Source organism: Pisolithus orientalis (genome assembly GCF_024613125.1).
Source record: "Pisolithus orientalis strain OTSU chromosome Unknown F5J12scaffold_3, whole genome shotgun sequence".
Classification (NCBI taxonomy): domain Eukaryota; kingdom Fungi; phylum Basidiomycota; class Agaricomycetes; order Boletales; family Pisolithaceae; genus Pisolithus; species Pisolithus orientalis.
This window is the reverse complement of record NW_026260784.1, coordinates 2023647-2040050: the sequence shown is the minus strand read 5'-3', so window position 1 is coordinate 2040050 and position 16404 is coordinate 2023647. Positions and strand designations below refer to the sequence as shown.

The 16404-nt window shown below is 50.0% G+C and overlaps 6 protein-coding genes across 6 annotated transcripts; 3 read left to right on the top strand and 3 right to left on the bottom strand.

Annotated features, from left to right (window-relative positions):
• Positions 1–205: 205 nt before the first annotated feature.
• F5J12DRAFT_910400 (uncharacterized protein) lies at positions 206–1283 on the top strand (the record flags this gene model as incomplete). The annotated part of the gene is made up of 4 exons (XM_051749025.1): positions 206–262; positions 322–622; positions 674–770; positions 826–1283. The coding sequence occupies 4 exons, from the start codon at positions 206–208 to the stop codon at positions 842–844; spliced, it is 474 nt and encodes a 157-aa protein (XP_051604533.1). The 3' UTR covers positions 845–1283.
• Positions 1284–3595: 2312 nt separating this feature from the next.
• Positions 3596–4372, top strand: F5J12DRAFT_736552 (Cerato-platanin). The gene is made up of 2 exons (XM_051742000.1): positions 3596–4141; positions 4200–4372. The coding sequence occupies exon 1, from the start codon at positions 3694–3696 to the stop codon at positions 4126–4128; it is 435 nt and encodes a 144-aa protein (XP_051604532.1). The 5' UTR covers positions 3596–3693; the 3' UTR covers positions 4129–4141; positions 4200–4372.
• Positions 4373–4841: 469 nt separating this feature from the next.
• Positions 4842–5099, bottom strand: F5J12DRAFT_693358 (Cerato-platanin; the record flags this gene model as incomplete). Its single annotated transcript, XM_051740409.1, has 1 exon — positions 4842–5099. A coding segment is annotated over one exon (258 nt), but the record flags the coding sequence as incomplete, so codon positions are not given.
• Positions 5100–7272: 2173 nt separating this feature from the next.
• F5J12DRAFT_316476 (pyridoxamine 5'-phosphate oxidase) lies at positions 7273–8547 on the bottom strand. The gene is made up of 3 exons (XM_051738872.1): positions 8251–8547; positions 7569–8188; positions 7273–7513 (listed from the first exon to the last, which is right to left on the bottom strand). The coding sequence occupies exons 2-3, from the start codon at positions 8153–8155 to the stop codon at positions 7393–7395; spliced, it is 708 nt and encodes a 235-aa protein (XP_051604530.1). The 5' UTR covers positions 8156–8188; positions 8251–8547; the 3' UTR covers positions 7273–7392.
• Positions 8548–9836: 1289 nt separating this feature from the next.
• Positions 9837–13901, top strand: F5J12DRAFT_804099 (uncharacterized protein). The gene is made up of 8 exons (XM_051744485.1): positions 9837–9928; positions 9979–10020; positions 10069–10207; positions 10261–10823; positions 10877–11832; positions 11897–11915; positions 11968–12193; positions 12272–13901. Exons 1-8 carry the CDS (start codon positions 9860–9862, stop codon positions 13651–13653), a joined length of 3396 nt encoding a protein of 1131 aa, XP_051604529.1. The 5' UTR covers positions 9837–9859; the 3' UTR covers positions 13654–13901.
• On the bottom strand, positions 13902–16343 carry F5J12DRAFT_804093 (uncharacterized protein). The gene is made up of 7 exons (XM_051744484.1): positions 15806–16343; positions 15718–15739; positions 15396–15566; positions 15099–15304; positions 14788–15046; positions 14459–14729; positions 13902–14399 (listed from the first exon to the last, which is right to left on the bottom strand). The coding sequence occupies exons 1-7, from the start codon at positions 16261–16263 to the stop codon at positions 14308–14310; spliced, it is 1479 nt and encodes a 492-aa protein (XP_051604528.1). The 5' UTR covers positions 16264–16343; the 3' UTR covers positions 13902–14307.
• Positions 16344–16404: the final 61 nt, after the last annotated feature.

Below are 16404 nucleotides of genomic sequence, written 5' to 3'. Positions count from 1 at the left end.
GTGCTCTTGATTGAAGATATGTCATGGGTTTGGCATTCTACTGGCCTACAAGATGTCTACTTGGAATGTCCTTTGGTGGGTGAATACGTATTAGTTGTCGTCTGTTTCAAACTTCTCCGTTCATCGCACTAGGGAAAGTAAGCTGACATCAACTCTGCTATGGTTTAAACACAGTTGCATTGCCCGAGAGGTTGATCTGACCGCCATGGCTGCCTTGACTTACGCCATTCGCAAATTGCCGTGGATCTGGATGTGGGAGGTAGTAGGTGCTACCCCAGTTAATCACTTCCGCACCTAGTAAGCATCTCCACGATTTTGAAGTTCATCCCAGTTCTCGCAGCTCCTGTTGTTGTTTTCCTACTGCTTTTGCGGATGGGCTTGTGGAGGTTACGTGCCGTCTATGATCAATCCAACATCCCACTCTCTGTAACCGCCCGTTCGAATGGGGCTAGTGGACTTGATACCGAAGGACACGACACCCTCGGGGAACTCCAATTCTCCCCTCGTGTTTGGGGTACCCCAGGTTTCACCTGGAATTCCACCGACTGCGGCACCTGTTGGGAGCTCTCGTATACTGATGCGACCCGGACTACTAGGGCAGTCATAGCCACTGCTGCTGATGGTGCGTAGTTGCCCAGGAGAACGGCGCTATTAAGAGCAATGCGACTCCCAGTCTTTGCGGGATGTGATGACAAGTTATTTGATGCGCGGCTCGCCATAGCTTATCGTGCTGGTTCTAGGGGTCTGTTCGGTAAGACCGTCGCTACTGCGTACTTGAGTCGCATAAACGTGCACAGGGACACAATGGACTTTAACATATTACAGGTTTCAAGGTGGTATGTAATCTGTCCGGCCCGTATTACAAACCTTCCTCGCCGGCAAACTTCCCAAGTGCACACACGCGCAATCTTTTAAGGTCCGTGGGCCGTAGGTACATCCCGTCTTAACAGATATTCAGAAACTGTTTGGTGTACCTGTCAGCCAGTACGCACGATCCAAAGTAATGACTAAGATTGAATGAACACACATTTCACACATGGTTGCATCCCTCTTCGATTAGCCCCTTCAATAGGCAACAGGCCATAACTTCAGCCGAGTGTCAAGATTAGGCTCACCTCTATGAGGATACAATACGTTTGCGCCTTCCCATGCTAGCATTAAATAGCTATAACACAAACTAAGAAAACGTTCTCTGACCGGGTTTTCACAAGCGACTTGCGAGGACCTTGTGAGTGTGGCAAAGCACAAACTCGATGACAGGTGTGGGCTCTCCGGCCGTGCCGATCGGCGGATCAGGAGGGAAAAAACATCGCACAACACATCCAGTACCGTGAGCACGTTATTCCGCAGATCCCCTGAGAACCCCCCGATAATGAAAATTCGTAGCTATTTAACCAGCTTCTTGCTACAGGCAACATCCTGATTTCAACAATGATGAAAGTACGATGTCAGTATAAATCAAAATGTATCCTCACTCATCTAATTATAGTATGTAATTGGCCGGCGCCGTTGTGCGAGCATACACGGAGATCCAACATCTAGTTACCAAGGAAAGACGACCCGTTGCAATGGGAAGGACCCTGAGGAGCTATCAGCGCACTTTTACTTCGCTAGCGAGAGAGTAAGCCCAATAATTTCCGCTTCATATCGGAGGGTAGATAGACGCCTAGAATCGTGGAAAGTATGGTTCTACGTAACTTGGTGGATCACGGCGAACACCAGAGTACGATCGATCATCGTAATAATGCTCCTCAAAGAATTGCTATTTTACAAGATAGGTTAAGTACTTGAGACCCAAAGAGGTGCTGATGGCATATTCCGTATTGATTCGTATTGCGAAAGACGCAGACAGAGGAAGATATGCTTGCTTGTCAACGTGTGGACCTGTTGCGTCTCGTGTTAAAACCACTGTTAGATTCGGTATGAAAACTGCGCTGATGTATCGTATGGCTTTCAGGGGCAAAACTTCTTGAAGTTTACTCATAAGCATAGCAACATTGGTGGCCATTGGAAACACTGCCCTTGAAGGGCGCTCACTCTGCATCACCGTTAGCGCTTGTGTCCCTCGTGTCAGCAATGTAACGCAAATCGGCTAGCTTGTCCACCCTTCTAGTAGCGTACGCCTTATTCCCTCATTTCCGAAAAGTATGGATGGGACCTAATACGTGAGGAAATGATGCCCGCCGACAGTGAACCCGGAGTTTGGCTTTGAGGCGCCGCTATCGAAGGATCATACTTCTGCGATAACCAAACATGTCAACTTTCAGATTGCACGGTGAGAAGGCTTCCTTTCATCTGATATTGCATCGTGGGCGTCAAGTCAGCCACTAGTGCGGCATCACAGGGATAGTCTACATACGACACAATGAGGTTCTCCGAATCGGACGTTGGTCGCTCTGCATGATGATACCGATATCGGGTGCATCGCGAAGGTCAGATGGCGGCCTGCGTAGCCAAAAAAAGAAAAAAGAAAAGAAAAGAAACACTTCCAGAAGGTAACGACATGGAATGCATGATGGAGACGGAATTTGGTGGTTGTTTTGATATTACTCTCTAACCACCCTAGAATTCTGCATGTTTCAAAAGTTGGCCAGCGTCCTCCGAGTCGGTGGTGCCGGTTGAAGGGTTCGCAGAAATATCTTCGATGGACTTGTGGCGACTTTCCCTCTTTTGTTCAATGATACATAACCCAAGCACTGGCAAGCGCCTCACTTCCACGCCCTTTACACTTGTGTGAGGTATCGTTGGTATAAAAGACAAAGTATTTGCCCAACGGCGTGTATCGGCACTCTTCTCGCAGCTTCTCGCAATAGTTCCCTTCAGGTGCCGATAGGGTCCCCTTGAAGCCTGAGAGTAACCTGCGATGCTGACATCATTAAACCAAATGTGAAGTCGTCCGGAGGGTAGCGATGGGCGATGTGTCTTATATGGTCTGGAGTGGCGTGCTGCAGTGGGGCCGACTGGGAATGCAGTCTTGCAAGATCACAGACATTGAACAGCTTTCCGACCGGTGTGCCTACGTGGAGCTGTTTGTTTCGAAATGGCACCGTCTAGAGGAAGTGAGTTGATTGACCTCTGCCAAGGTTTAGCACAGCAATGTCGGGCTCCCCTGACCAGCCCAAGCCTAATACACTGCTGGCACTCACGCGGAGTTGAATAAACAGCGAAATAGGACACGAGGTGTTTATTCGTTACCAATGGCCCCTAACCCCGGTCGTCTAGTCCAGACAGACTGTATTGTCGATGGCAAGGATGACCTTTTTAGTTCGGGGTGCTGTTCTGGCCTCCTTGACTCCTGGCCATTGCCGATACAACGACTGGATTATGCAAGTGCACGACGTGGTAAGTCCTCGTCCACTTGAAATCCAGCGGCGACGGCGACGAACTCTTGTCATTCAATGGCGATGCGATATCAAGGCAAGCAAATTCCTCGACAGCAGCGCCGCGCCCTAGTCGCAATTCATGGCGATGCGAAGTCATGCGTCGAACCCATTTCCCCATAATAGGGCGTCTACCACCAGTTGCTGGGTCACGGGTTGACAGGCTCTCTTGCAAGCTCGCTCTTGACAGCTAAACGGTGTTCACGTCCCGTTGAGGGCTGTGGCCGTCGATGTATAAAGCGTTGGCTACGAAAGGTGTGTAGCTCCAATCACCACCGCACCTAGTGACAACATCCACACCTCTCTCGCAAATATGAAGTTTATCTCAGTCATCGTCGCTCTTGCTGCTGTTGCCCTTCCCGCTTTTGCGGAGGGTTCTGTCGAGGTCACCTACAACACCATCTATGATAATCCCAATACCCCACTCTCCATAACCGCCTGCTCAAATGGGGCTAATGGTCTTCAGACCAAAGGATACGACACGCTCGGGGAACTGCCCAGTTTCCCTTATGTCGGAGGTATCCCGGGTCTTACCTGGAATTCCCCGGATTGCGGTTCTTGTTGGCAGCTCTCATATACAGATGCGAGTGGGACTACCAGGACAATCACTGTCACTGGTGTCGATGGCGCGTGGTCCTTCAACCTTTCATTGGAGGCGATGAACGCATTAACTGGCGGGATCGCTCAGGAGAAGGGGACCGTTACGGCCACTGCGACTCAGGTGTCTGCTAGCCTTTGCGGAATGTAGTAATTAACAGATGGTCTGTTCACACACGACTCGCAGAACTCAGACAACTAACGTTCGTTCTGTTTCAATAGTGGGTCTGTTCAGCAGGATTGTCGCCATCGTGTATTCTCGGACAATTGGAGTGGTAAATAATGTTAGGAATTCAATGGACTGTTGCTGTGCAGTGGATTTACTAGGGAGACAAATAGCACTGGCCTGTTTTGTGTTTAGTTACTTACCGTAAACCTCGCAGTGGTGAAAAGGCAATCTTGACAAGTCAAGTGTCTCGAAGAATATCCGTTAGGTAAGTAACTCCGGCCTCGCCCCGGATGAAAGCAATGAGGGAGCGGCAGAAGCATACTCAAAGGAGCTAGACTGAAACCTGACTGCCACGCTCACAATTAGCCCCTGACGTACACCAGGCTGCAAACTACCAAGCGGTCTGTCCATAGTCATTTCACATTACATTCGCAAAGCAACTGCTACAATCCAGCACTCAAGAACCGTCGATAGGCTTGAATCAATACACACTTCACATGAAAGAAGAATCTTGGGTGGCGGCTAGAAAGAGCCCCAGAGTAGCCTCTAAACCGGGCATTAGTATTTGCAGGCACTTCAACTTCTCACCACTTACTCTAAAATCCACAGGCGCTGGCATCAAGCTGCATTACGTTTGCTGTGACTTTTCCCGCTTCATAACCCGAGATGCCAGCTAAGTAGCTGAACGCCTAAGGGGAAAGGTCGAAAGTAGCTGCGGCGTCTATAGCAGTGACTAACACGGTGTTGATACTCCCATTGGGAAACTGGTGCGCAAGCTCCCAGCAGGTTCCATATCGTGTAGAATTCCAGGTAAGGTTTGGAATGCCGGTAACATTAGGATAGTTCGGCAGGGACCCCAAGCCCGTGTATCCCTTGGTTATAAGCCCATTGGCTCCATTGGAACAGGCAAAGGTGGAGAGAGAGGTGTTGAAAAGCTCATAGTCGTCGCTATAATGTGACTAGGGCCGTCGTTTGAGCGGAAGTAGCCCGAGGGATGGTAAACACAACAAGTGCAGCAAAGACCGCAGTAAACTTCATGTCTGAGGAGTGCTTCGCTGGAGGGAAATCGTTGAATGAGGGTAGATAAGTCCCTGCGAATTTATACATCGTTAGACAGGATCAGGGAACGGTAACTAGAAACCTCACCGGTGACTACATAACCTACAGTACATATGGGACAAATCAGATTACAAGCAGACGCACGACTTAACTGTAATTGAAAGGTGGAAAAAAGCGACCTCCAGTGGGAGTTGGACGGCACCATCCTATTATGGTGGACATCGGTCATCTACGTTGGATTGTAGCAGCACCTCTGTCCGCGGACATGCACAGAGAAGGTGGACCAGACATTGAAGTAATGTTGGACGTGATGATACTTAGATAGCTTCGTATTCCACTTACGTGTAAAGAGAGGGACCCGGATAGAATATGAGTACTGTTCAGACAGCACTACAGAGCAGCGCAGTGGTAGGGTTTAGGCGGTCGCACCCGCCACAGGGGGCACAAGTAGCGGGTCAGTAGACTATTGTTTTACACTATTTGACGGTTGACGAAAGGATAGGCCGTAGCGGTGCACACGAGTGTTGGTCCATGAAAACTTGAAGTACCACCCAAATTTATACCTTCGACAAGGGTTGTCGGGCTCACATTGGTGTCGACACAATCCATTTACGCCTCTCGTCCTATGATCAGCTTGTTCGTAGGCGAGTCAAAAAATGTTCTCTTACCGGGCCGATGACAGGTCACCGGTTCACCGCCCACAGGTAACTTGCGACACGGGAACAAGTCGTCTGTTACCAGTGTGATCGCCGTAAAGACACTACTGCACCAGGTCACCTGCACCTCAACAGGTCTGGCAGCCGTGATTAGAGTCAGATAGACGATAGCGAGTATTCTACCACGAATATGTGAGCGGATGTCACTGAATGCGTAGACGGCCCCTTCAGTGAGTATGAGGTACATGCCCTCGGCCTGCTCAAATGCATACCCAAGAGAGCGCGCGTAATTGTGAGAACGCCTTTGTAGAGCACCCGACGAGGACATGAAGACAGTTTATGCTTCACAGCAGCCTACAAATCAAGAGTGATTCCTAGAGCGCTGTACCGTACATATTTGGTATATATGTTGAGTATCAATATTACGAAGGTTCCCAGATAGGCTTAGTAACCAGACGCCCATTCGTCACGTGCAAGAAAATCACGTGGTTGATCACTGGCACCCAGAAATGTGCTCGCAGCGAACACTACATACAACCTTAGTAGACTTGCAAAGAACACAGTAAAACATGAGAAAACCGCGTTGGTGGAACTGCTCTCAGGCGTTCGCTACCGATAAAATCCTTCATATAATGATAATATGAAAGACAATGTATCAATCGCTAGGCGGGCGAATTCAACTACTTGATATTCAGCGTGTGACTGAGTCCAATATCTTGGCTAGTCATTAATCATTGCCTAATAATCCGCAGCAATGAGAACGACCAACGGCTGGCGCGATCCGCCACCATCCCGGTGGAGGTGGGAGAACGTGATTACCTCTTAAAAGAAGCCCGTCAATTTCCGCACGACATCAAGGCGCTCACACAAATGCGCGGAGTGCATGATGGTTCGAGACCGTAAGGAGATTAATTGATTTACTCGCGCATGAGGGGTTAAGCAGGCGCAGTGGCCAACCCAGGACTTTGCGCTCAGACGACCTGGACAGACCCTGGCAGACCCCACAATAGAGACACGGTCTGCACCGTGAGGTGATCATTCGGCTAATGGGAGTGAAGCACCAAAAATTCAGGGAAAAAATGTTGGTCGCCAAAAGTTTTCAACTTCCAAAGGCATCAGCACCTTCCCACGTCAAGCAAATACTTATTGTTCGCACCTTGGAACGGGAATCGGGCCGAAGCACTTCAAGAACCATGTAAGTATGGGTGAGTTCTGATTGGCGGTCGTTCACCTAAGTCGAGGCTTGCCGAATGGTTTTCTAGATTGGCCAGCATAGCAACCACTAGCAACATCCTGCTGTTCGCCTCAGTGACGCTGAAATTGGCCCGAGTTCCTGACAGTTCTACGATTACTTTATGTCATGTTCACCTATAGTCAACAAGCTTGCACTACTGAAGTTACCGTAGACTTATGGCACATCTGCGACCGCTAGAAATCAGTATTCCGATTGTACAAGCAAACCTCTTCGCGCCTAAAGCACGAGAACCGAGTAACGTACTGTATGGCGGTGTCACATCGGCTAGCAGTGCTTTCACGGTGATAGTCTATCTATGTTCCACTGAGGTTCTCCATCAGATGCTGATCCGTTCACGCGAAGATATCGGATGCGATCGTGCAGGCGAGATGGCTTGCCTAACCAAAATTCCATTTCACTTTCCGGAAGGCATCAACGGCAGGAAATCCATGGAGATGAAATCCAGCGCTTACTTTGGAATTACCCTCCACCCACCCCAGAATTCTGGAGCAGGGACATCTCGTTCGTGGGCGTCTTCGGTCACACCGAAACGATCATGAAATTTCTTCAATCGGGCAGCAAGGTCATTTTCCCCAATGATACTGCTTTGTTTGCTAGCCCAAGCACCAAGCTGACTGCCCACGGGGCGACTCTTGAAGTACGCTTCAGTTTCCTCTTTGCTTACTTTTTCCACCCGACCGACGATCCTAACCTGGCGTGACATTTCGCGCCAGAAAAACAAGAGTGCAGCATTGGAATTTTCCTCTAATTCCTTTGACTTGCGTGAGGTATAGTTTGTGTAAAAGACAAAGCCGCGTTTGTCCAGCTGTTTGAAGAGAACCATGCGAGAAGAAGGTATGCCTGATGCAGTCGCGGTGGATAGGGACATGGCGTCTGGTTCCCTTACGCCTGCGATGCGGGCGTCATTAAACCAAATGTGAAATTGTTCGAGAGGGGAGCGATGGATGTTGGTGGGTGTTATATGGTCTGGAGCATTATACTGGACATGCGAGCGGACATGGAGGGTGTCCGTCGTCTCCGCTACCTCCATCTGGTCCATAACTGGTGGGTTGGGTATCAATCTAGTAGTGCCCTTTGGACGTGCGACGAAACTCAGAGGTGCAAACTGAGCGAAGGTTCGAGACATTCACTGACCCAGATAGATGCACTGAGGTGACGTGACTCGACGAATCCGGCCGTCAGCCACTTTTCTCACAGCCACCTTTCAATTGTTCAGTTCCTACCCCTTTGGCCTACTACTTCATCACTTGCTCCCCAGGCATTAAACCAACATGTCCTCCGCACATAACGCGGGGTGTGCAATTCTGCAGAGCGTCTCTAAACTGCGCATCATCATTTCGTAATCAGCTCCACTTGAGTGAGCGCTGACGAATGTCGCCGCTACTTTGCGGAACTTATCGGGGGTAAGGTGTGGCAGTTAACTTGACATGTAAAACGTCCCGTCAGATGGTGATGCTTTTTTATTAAATGTTTCCTTAGCTTCAAGTTGAGCTGCATAATCTGATGACTGCGTATGGTTCCAAGACTTAAGACTTCTTCCCCCGACACGGGCACGCACCAGTCAATATTTGGTTAAGTTAACGAATTGTCCGGTACGGATTGGGTGCAAGTTCATGAGAGAGTACTTTATCATCGCACACTATATGTTCTGCGCTCAAACTTCAGTGACATCCTCCCATTTCGCATGCATGCTCAACTTTACTGGCAGCCACCGAACTTTATTAATATTAGCCCAGTGATACTGATTGAAGCGAACAACTCATTAATTTTCGACTGACTTCCATTTATCGACTATATACAGGGCCTCCTTGTGTAGCAGTGAATCTATGGATACAGGATTCCAGCGATACGGTGCGTGAACCAAGGTATGTACGATTGGTACGTCCGCATCGTCCGACCTGGACGAAAGAACGAACGAGCTATAACGATGCGGAGAAGCTGGCCATAGAACTGGCATGTCCGCGAGGATCAAAGTATAGCCTTGGCTGTTGTCAAGCTCCCTCTTCCCCTGGGTGCTGATGGGCCTCTCGAAAGAACAATTATCCAACTGCGGAAGGTGTACGTAAACAGTAGTTATGTACAGCGATTAGATGGGCGGCTCGCTCACTATCCGCGATAACCTTTCGCTTTCAATACATAAATATTGCTAACGCCAACAGTTCATTCGCGTTTCATTGGCTTTTAGAGCGGAAATGGCAAGGTTCAAGGTTCAACTCCGCTTAGCTGCGATGGGGATTGATAACGATTTCCGGGCCGTTGAAGCAGGTTAGTTGATACTTCTATTCAGGATCGACCCTTGGTCACCATCCGCGAGAATTCTTGGTTTCGCAATGTCTCAGTGGATGAGGGTTTTTCGATAGGAGGTAGGTTGACGTTTGAGAAAGATATCGGACGATATCGGTCCATGGCATGATTTCTGCTAGCAAGGTACATTAACCCAGGAATTTGAGGGGTGATGTACTTAGTACAAATCGAGTTTGTTGATAGAAGAACTACACTGAACGTAAGGATGTGTTTGTTGACAAGCTGCTGCTAGATAGTTTGTAGGCGGCTAATGGTGTGTACCTACGATCAAGCTTTCCAGGCAGCTCGTTTGTGTTTCGAGAAAGGCGAACGGCACGTGTTTGGTGGTTATGGCATGACGGCACGTGACGTTGCTGGGGGGATCTAAGATCTGCTTATGGCACAGGTTATTTACCCTTCGCGTCGTCCTCCGGCGTAAGCTCGTCCCCCAGCTTCGTCCATGCACTCCATATCTGATCTCACTACTTTTTGCAGGAAAACAACAGGCGATGTACCACCAAGACTAGTGGTATGTCCTATCATATAACGTCGCATTCTACGCACTCACGTCCATGTCAGGGAGCATCCACTACGGTGGTGGGCTCGAAAGTGTATCTTTTCGTGCGTCACTTCTACCCAAACCTTGCCAAGAGTACTTATTCTATCCAGGGTGGTCGTCTGGTCACCGAACGTCGTACGGTCTCTGACCTTTATGTCTTTGACTTGGAGACCTTCGTCTGGAAGAGAATAGATCCCTTCGAAGACGATGATATACCGGAGCCCCGATACTTCCACAGTGCGGAAACATGCAAGTCATCGTTCTCTGATCATGTCCATTTCCCCGTTCTCAGCATACAACAGGGAACAACCAACTTATTATATTCGGTGGCATGGGCAACGTCCCTAATTCGACCAGCGTGGAAGATTTATGTGTATTGAATGACATTCGTTTTTTCGATTTATTGACCATGCACTGGCTACCTGCATTATCCACAAATGGAATCCCGCGTGATTCTGGCTCTGAGGCGCTCCTACCGAAACCTCGCTATGCCCATCTGTCTTCCGTTACTGCGGACCGCTTGTTCATCATCGGTGGCCAAGATCTATCCAATATATGGTTAGACGACGTCTATGTGTACGACCTACTAGGAAAGGTTTGGGTGCAGCGACGGAGCTTTCCTCATCATTGCGGTACCTACCGTAGTGTCGCTGTATCTGCAAATCAGCGGTTTCGCATTCCCCAAAATGAACTACGTAACTCAGATACTAGTGCTTCGTCAGGCTCACCGGGATCCCGCTTTCGATCGGACAAATTGTCCCCTTCGTCCGAGTCCACCCCTTCCGAGTCGTTGATTCACCTTCCGTTTTCCGCTGCTCCAACGGATGATTTTCCAAACGACATCTACCTCTACAGTAATTACAACGTGAGTCATCTTCTTCTGAATTGTGCCACGCTCATGTCATGCGCGTCCCGTAGTTCACAGACGTCAAGCGTGAACTTCAAGTTTTCTCTCCCCTACCGGACACCGATTTCACTATTACTGAGAAATCCTCGTCGATGAATGGCTCGACCTTCCCCCCCGGTCTACGATTTCCCTCTGGTGCCATCTTGGGCACGCACTTTATCATTGCGGGAACTTATCTTGCACACACGTACCAGTCATACTCAATATGGGCTCTCGATCTGCTTACTATGACATGGTCTCGCATTGATCCTGGTAATGCGCTTGCCGCCGGATCATGGTTCAGGGCATGCCTATGGGCGGAGACGAACAAGTTGGTAATTTTTGGTAACCGCAACGGCAACCTCGTCGAAGATTACAATCGTAGACTCCTAAGCTGGGATCACGTCGCCGTGATCGATTTGGAGTCGTTTGGTATTTACCAACCTCCGCCATTGCGCCTAGATATTCCGATGCAAGAGCTCGGCCTTTCTGCACTCGAGGAGGGTATTTTGGCTGATTTTGAAATTCTTTGCGATGACGGCCGCAAAATCAAGTGCTCGAGGAGGGTTCTGGAAGACCGGTGGCCATGGTTCAAGGATCAGAGGATTAAATTCCTGGAACGCGCTAAGCGAGCCGTGGAAACTTTACCTTCATCATCGATGGACGTCGGATTACCCGACCTGCCTGGGGCTCCACACTCTCCAGAGGCTCGACCGGATCCACGTCTAACGCCGCGGGCTTTTAATCTTTCAGAACAGTACCCTATCACATTGGCGCTGCTGCAGTATTTTTACTCCCTCGCCCTTATTACCCCGCTGCAGCACGCTCCTGCCGTGCTAAGCCAGTTGTTGATTCTCTCAAGTACGTATCAGATCTCCCACTTACAATTATTAGTCAAGCACGCTATGCATCGCGCCCTGTCAAACTCGACGGCTGTGGGTGTGTACGAGGTCGCAACGCTCTGCAGTTGTCCCAGCCTCCAAATCCGGTATGTTTATTTTATGTCATTCTTCCTGTGATCCGGACAATGGCTGACTTTAACTGGCATGCAGTGCCCTGAAAACTGTGATGGTGTGTATGATATTTCGCGGGCTGACTTGGAATTGAAGCTCAGCTATTACAGGCTTACAGCCAGCGACGAACAGAGCGTTCGCGTGCAGATAGCAGAGGAGGGGGAACAGGGGGAAGTCGCAATCCAGACCAAGGCGATGGTGAACATCAAGGTCGTGGTTCGGACGACGCGCTTGGGTCACCCAATCGCGCTCGAGGAACATCCGATGTCAGATTCCCGGGTAATGTTGACCAACAGAGCACGGCTTTGAACTCCAGGGGTCATGTGGGAAACCAGAGTGAGTAGTATGCATGTGTTAACATGGTCGATAAGTCCATAGAATTCTAACCGTGTGATGGTTTTGCGTGACATATAGCCGCCGCTGAGGCATCGCGTAGGGTATCAGATAAGGCCGGATCAATCAAATTGCGCTCAAAAACAGGGCAACCCAGTCATAAAGCGACATCATCACAATCGACTCTGACGCCACCAAGACGTAGGCGCACGATGTCCTCTCGTCGGCCGAGATCACCCAGTATCGTCTCGGTCCACACAGACCTCGAGCTTTGTGCTGTAGCGGACTTGTTGTCACCTTCTGTCATTCACACACCCTCTTCCGACGAGCAAGTATTCAACGAGGTTGCGCTAGATGACGGCTGTGACGATTATTTGGACGCAGACATCAACCCGCTCGTTCGTGCTGTTCGAAACACGACCTTCCGGTCTCACATTCTCTTAGAGCACGAAGAACCTCTTTCTCCTCCATTCGATGCAGGTTTCCCTTATTCCATATCAGGACAATCGGAGTCGGAGCAAGACTCTGATGACATTTATCCCCTACCTCGCTCTCCGGCGTACTGCAACTTACCCAATCGCGCCCGGGCACGAGCGCGTTCCAACACTGGCGTAAGCGCCAGTGACAGTGATACCCCTTCTTTGTTATCCTCCACTTCCTTCAGTTCCGCTTCAAGCGTCACATACTCTCAGCCTCACTCTCCTGCGACTCTAAAGACCCCAGTTGATCATGTGCCTCTGTACCAGCCGACTGTCAGGGAGGAGCGCTCGCCTGTCACTGATGAAGAGCGCGATGCTCGCAGGCTCTCTCAGAGCTCGGGTAGCATTATATTTGCGCCCATTGATGTCCCTTCGGACCCAGAAAAATTCGTGCGCATGCCCAAGGCCGTCGAACCGCGTGCGTCCACCAAACCTCGCAACGTCGAGCGTCTGCGGCTTAACGTGCCGCCTCCTCCGACCCACTTCTTCCCGACCATGTCGCCAGTATTACCAGCGGGGGGAGGTCCTGAATCTCGGGCGCCGTTGTCGACCCTGAGCAGTCTAAGTAGCCTGAGTAGATCTTCTAATTCCAGCGAATCTACAACGCCCACGCCGAGCACTCGGACTCTCAAACTTTCGTTGAACAAGTTTGTCTCTCCTGCGTCCAAACCTAGGAAGATGTCGCTTTCCCACCAGGTTGCAGCGGAGCCGTCATCTTCGCCGACTAGTGTCGCCACGGGTAAAGATTCCAAGAACGAAGATCCAAAGGAAATCAAATCTCGCAAGGCTGAGGCAAAGAGGATGAAGAAGGCAGAGGAGAAAGCTAGGATGGAACGACTAGCCGAGGAACTTAAAGAGCGTCAGAGACGCAAGATGCTCGCAATGGATAAGCGCTCCATCCATTCGTCAGGGGGACGAAGTAGGCGCCACTGGGACGATGATCGGGCGATGTATGACGGTCTTGGTGCGGGTACAGTGCTTTAGATCTGGTGTCTGTTTCATTTATGCTCGCTTTATGTTTCTGTTCGCGTTTCGTCACAACATGCTGTAGATCTTTGCGTATATACGTGTATCACCGTCTGTCATTACCCTTCGCACACTCTATCTTGCTGTCGTTGTTGTCTGTTGTTTCACATACTCAATTTGCGGATTTTGGATATCTCGCTGTAGAGGTTTACTCCCTTGTATCTTGCATAGTCCCAAAATTAGATGCACCTTCATTGAATTCCTTCACCCAAAACGTCAGGAACAATGCAAGGGAATCGATATGTATTGTATGCGACATGCTCAAAAAGGAGAGGTACAAGGAGGACGTAGCGTGTGAGGGCCAATAATCGTGTGTATGAGCTCGTCATAAATACCCGAGGACATGTCAGTCCTGAGCAGCCATAACGTCAGAGAGAAGCAAGGCAGTGGATACCACTTGATTAAACTCTTCAGAGAGCACTGGTGGCGACGAATCGGCATTCTGGCCAACAAGGTCAGGACTGTCTCCAGTACGGTCGTTATCCCGGCCACCGAGAGCGTTGCCAGGCCCTTCGCCGCGCTCGCGGCTGTCTGCATTGCTGGTTCCTGAATGAGAGGCATCATCCTGTGACAAGGCCTCCCCTGTGTATGATTGTGTAACGAGGGGGGTGCCTAGTATGACATGATTAACTGTGATCCCTCTGTCAGCCAAACAGTTCTATCAGCATTTTCGGGATCCAGGAACATACACTCTTTTGTATGTGCTGAAGTGAGGTAAGGCGTCAGCCCCTGAAATTCTCAAAAATGTCCCGTGGACACGTACCGAGATCTTTTTGTCGACTACACGAACTCCCCGCTTCACAATCTGGCCGACGTTGTAGTAGACCTTTTTGGAATGCAGATTCCCGCTCTCGAATCCACCATTCTTTCAGTCCCCACAAGAGTATCTCGGCTGCGCAGTGCCTGCAAATACGCGTTCGGAGTGCACTCGGGTCCTCATCGACACCAGGCGTAACACTGTGGATATCAGCAAAAACTCCAGATTCTATTAGCGGCCGGAACCCATGAGGCTGAGCTTGTGTGTGCAACATGATCTAGAACAGTCAACTCCATAAGCACATTCGGAATATTCCAAACAGCATGCATGCTAACATCACGATATATCTTCTTCGGAGTAATTTGGCGAGTAGTCAGATAGTCGAACAAGATCTCGACCTCGATAAGGTTGCTGTCGAAACATTCGTAAATTTCTGATGATTGGACAAAATCGCTCAGATCGTTCATGTCATGTGGCTGTTGGGCATTCAGGGGTAGAGCGATGCACCGCCCGTGCACGGATATTCCGCAGAACGATACTTGGCAGAAATCACACTTGGTAGTGACAGGGGCTTGCAGTGCGAGCAGGCTTTCACTGTGCAAACAGTACGTCAGCAAGCACGTTGCACGTGTGTAAGTAACCATACCAGTTCCCGCAATAGGCGTGGCCAGGTGGTGCACCGTCATCGACGTGCCACGCGCGCTCAGGATCCGTAGCGTAATCGATGATTGGTTGGGGGCACGTCCATCCAAACTGATTATCAGCTGCGCAATGCGGGCATGGTCGCGCATAGTCCCAATCCGGTGTATCGTTAAAGTTGGGTTCGGGCGACGGCTCTCGCGGAGCCGGGATCTGAATGCAAAAGAAATTGAGTAATTCAGGAGTTCATGAGGATGACAACAGATTCAGAAACCAAAACAGCTGGCGTATACGAACTGCTTACCCTCATCGGTTGGCCCGGCTTGTATACTTCGTCTGCCTGCATCCGCTCCCGTTCTGCGCGCGTTCTAGAGGGGTCTGAGCGAAGTAGGATGTCTACCATCGTTTGGAGGGGTCGTGAAGACGTGACGTGCGTAGACACTCCGCGACATGCCGGACAATTTGTGCCTCCGTTCTGTGAGGATTGGGTTCACCGTATCAGCACCACAAGCATCATTCCATGAATAACAAATGAAAATATGAGTATCGAAGCCGAGAGCTTGTTGTGCTGACTGGGGCGTGCACCCAGAGAGGACAATAGGGGTTGATGAAGGGCGGCACTTCACCTGTATCCATAACACACAGCAACTACACCATCGATAAACAATCGGTATCAGGAAGCTGCACGGTGTTCAAAATCCATGGCACTCGTACCTCCCGCAAAAGAAATGCTGACAAGGCGAGACTACGACAGGACGATACACCAGTTCCGAGCAGCACCCACATTGAAGTTCTTGGGCAAGGTCTTCGACGAGTGATGTGTACTTGGTCATGGCTGTTGTGATAGAGGGTGAAGATGGTATCATTGAGGAGAGAGGCGGTGGAGAGGAAGTGTCCGTGGCAGAAAGGATGTTAGAGGACTCCGCGTGTGCATCGCAGTTCGATGTCAGTGATACTGAAGAATCCGTGTACTCCCTGCAACGTTTCCTACTGGCTGTATCGTCGAGACCCTCGAACGAAGGAGAGGCAGCCCGTTTTGTGCTCGGCCCTGTTTGGCCTTGCGGCGTCGACGACGGTCGGTTGGTGGCTTCGTCCACCAGGTCGAATGACATAGTACTCATACCGCCGAATGGTATGCGGCCCATTGCGACGAGGACGTCTTCTCGTTCCATCTAAATAGTTATTAATGACTCTACGCTCGAATAGCAGTGACTACGATGGTGGTGAATGAGAGAGCGGAGAGAATCTCGACCATTTCAGACGTGACGAGGGCCACAATAGTTGCCTGATTTGGAAGGCGTTCGGTATGTGAA

Bases quoted from the DNA above. Each gene is read 5' to 3' on its own strand.
- F5J12DRAFT_736552 (XM_051742000.1), top strand. From the start codon at position 3,694: ATGAAGTTTATCTCAGTCATCGTCGCTCTTGCTGCTGTTGCCCTTCCC.
- F5J12DRAFT_316476 (XM_051738872.1), bottom strand. From the start codon at position 8,155: ATGGACCAGATGGAGGTAGCGGAGACGACGGACACCCTCCATGTCCGC. The intron at 7,514-7,568 runs GTAAGCGCTGGA...CCTTCCGGAAAG, and splicing joins GGGTGGAGGGTAATTCCAAA to TGAAATGGAATTTTGGTTAG.
- F5J12DRAFT_804099 (XM_051744485.1), top strand. From the start codon at position 9,860: ATGCACTCCATATCTGATCTCACTACTTTTTGCAGGAAAACAACAGGC. The intron at 9,929-9,978 runs GTATGTCCTATC...CGTCCATGTCAG, and splicing joins ATGTACCACCAAGACTAGTG to GGAGCATCCACTACGGTGGT. The intron at 10,208-10,260 runs GCAAGTCATCGT...AGCATACAACAG, and splicing joins CTTCCACAGTGCGGAAACAT to GGAACAACCAACTTATTATA.
- F5J12DRAFT_804093 (XM_051744484.1), bottom strand. From the start codon at position 16,263: ATGGAACGAGAAGACGTCCTCGTCGCAATGGGCCGCATACCATTCGGC. The intron at 15,305-15,395 runs GTAAGCAGTTCG...TTTTGCATTCAG, and splicing joins AGCCGGGCCAACCGATGAGG to ATCCCGGCTCCGCGAGAGCC. The intron at 15,047-15,098 runs GTATGGTTACTT...CTGTTTGCACAG, and splicing joins CACGCCTATTGCGGGAACTG to TGAAAGCCTGCTCGCACTGC.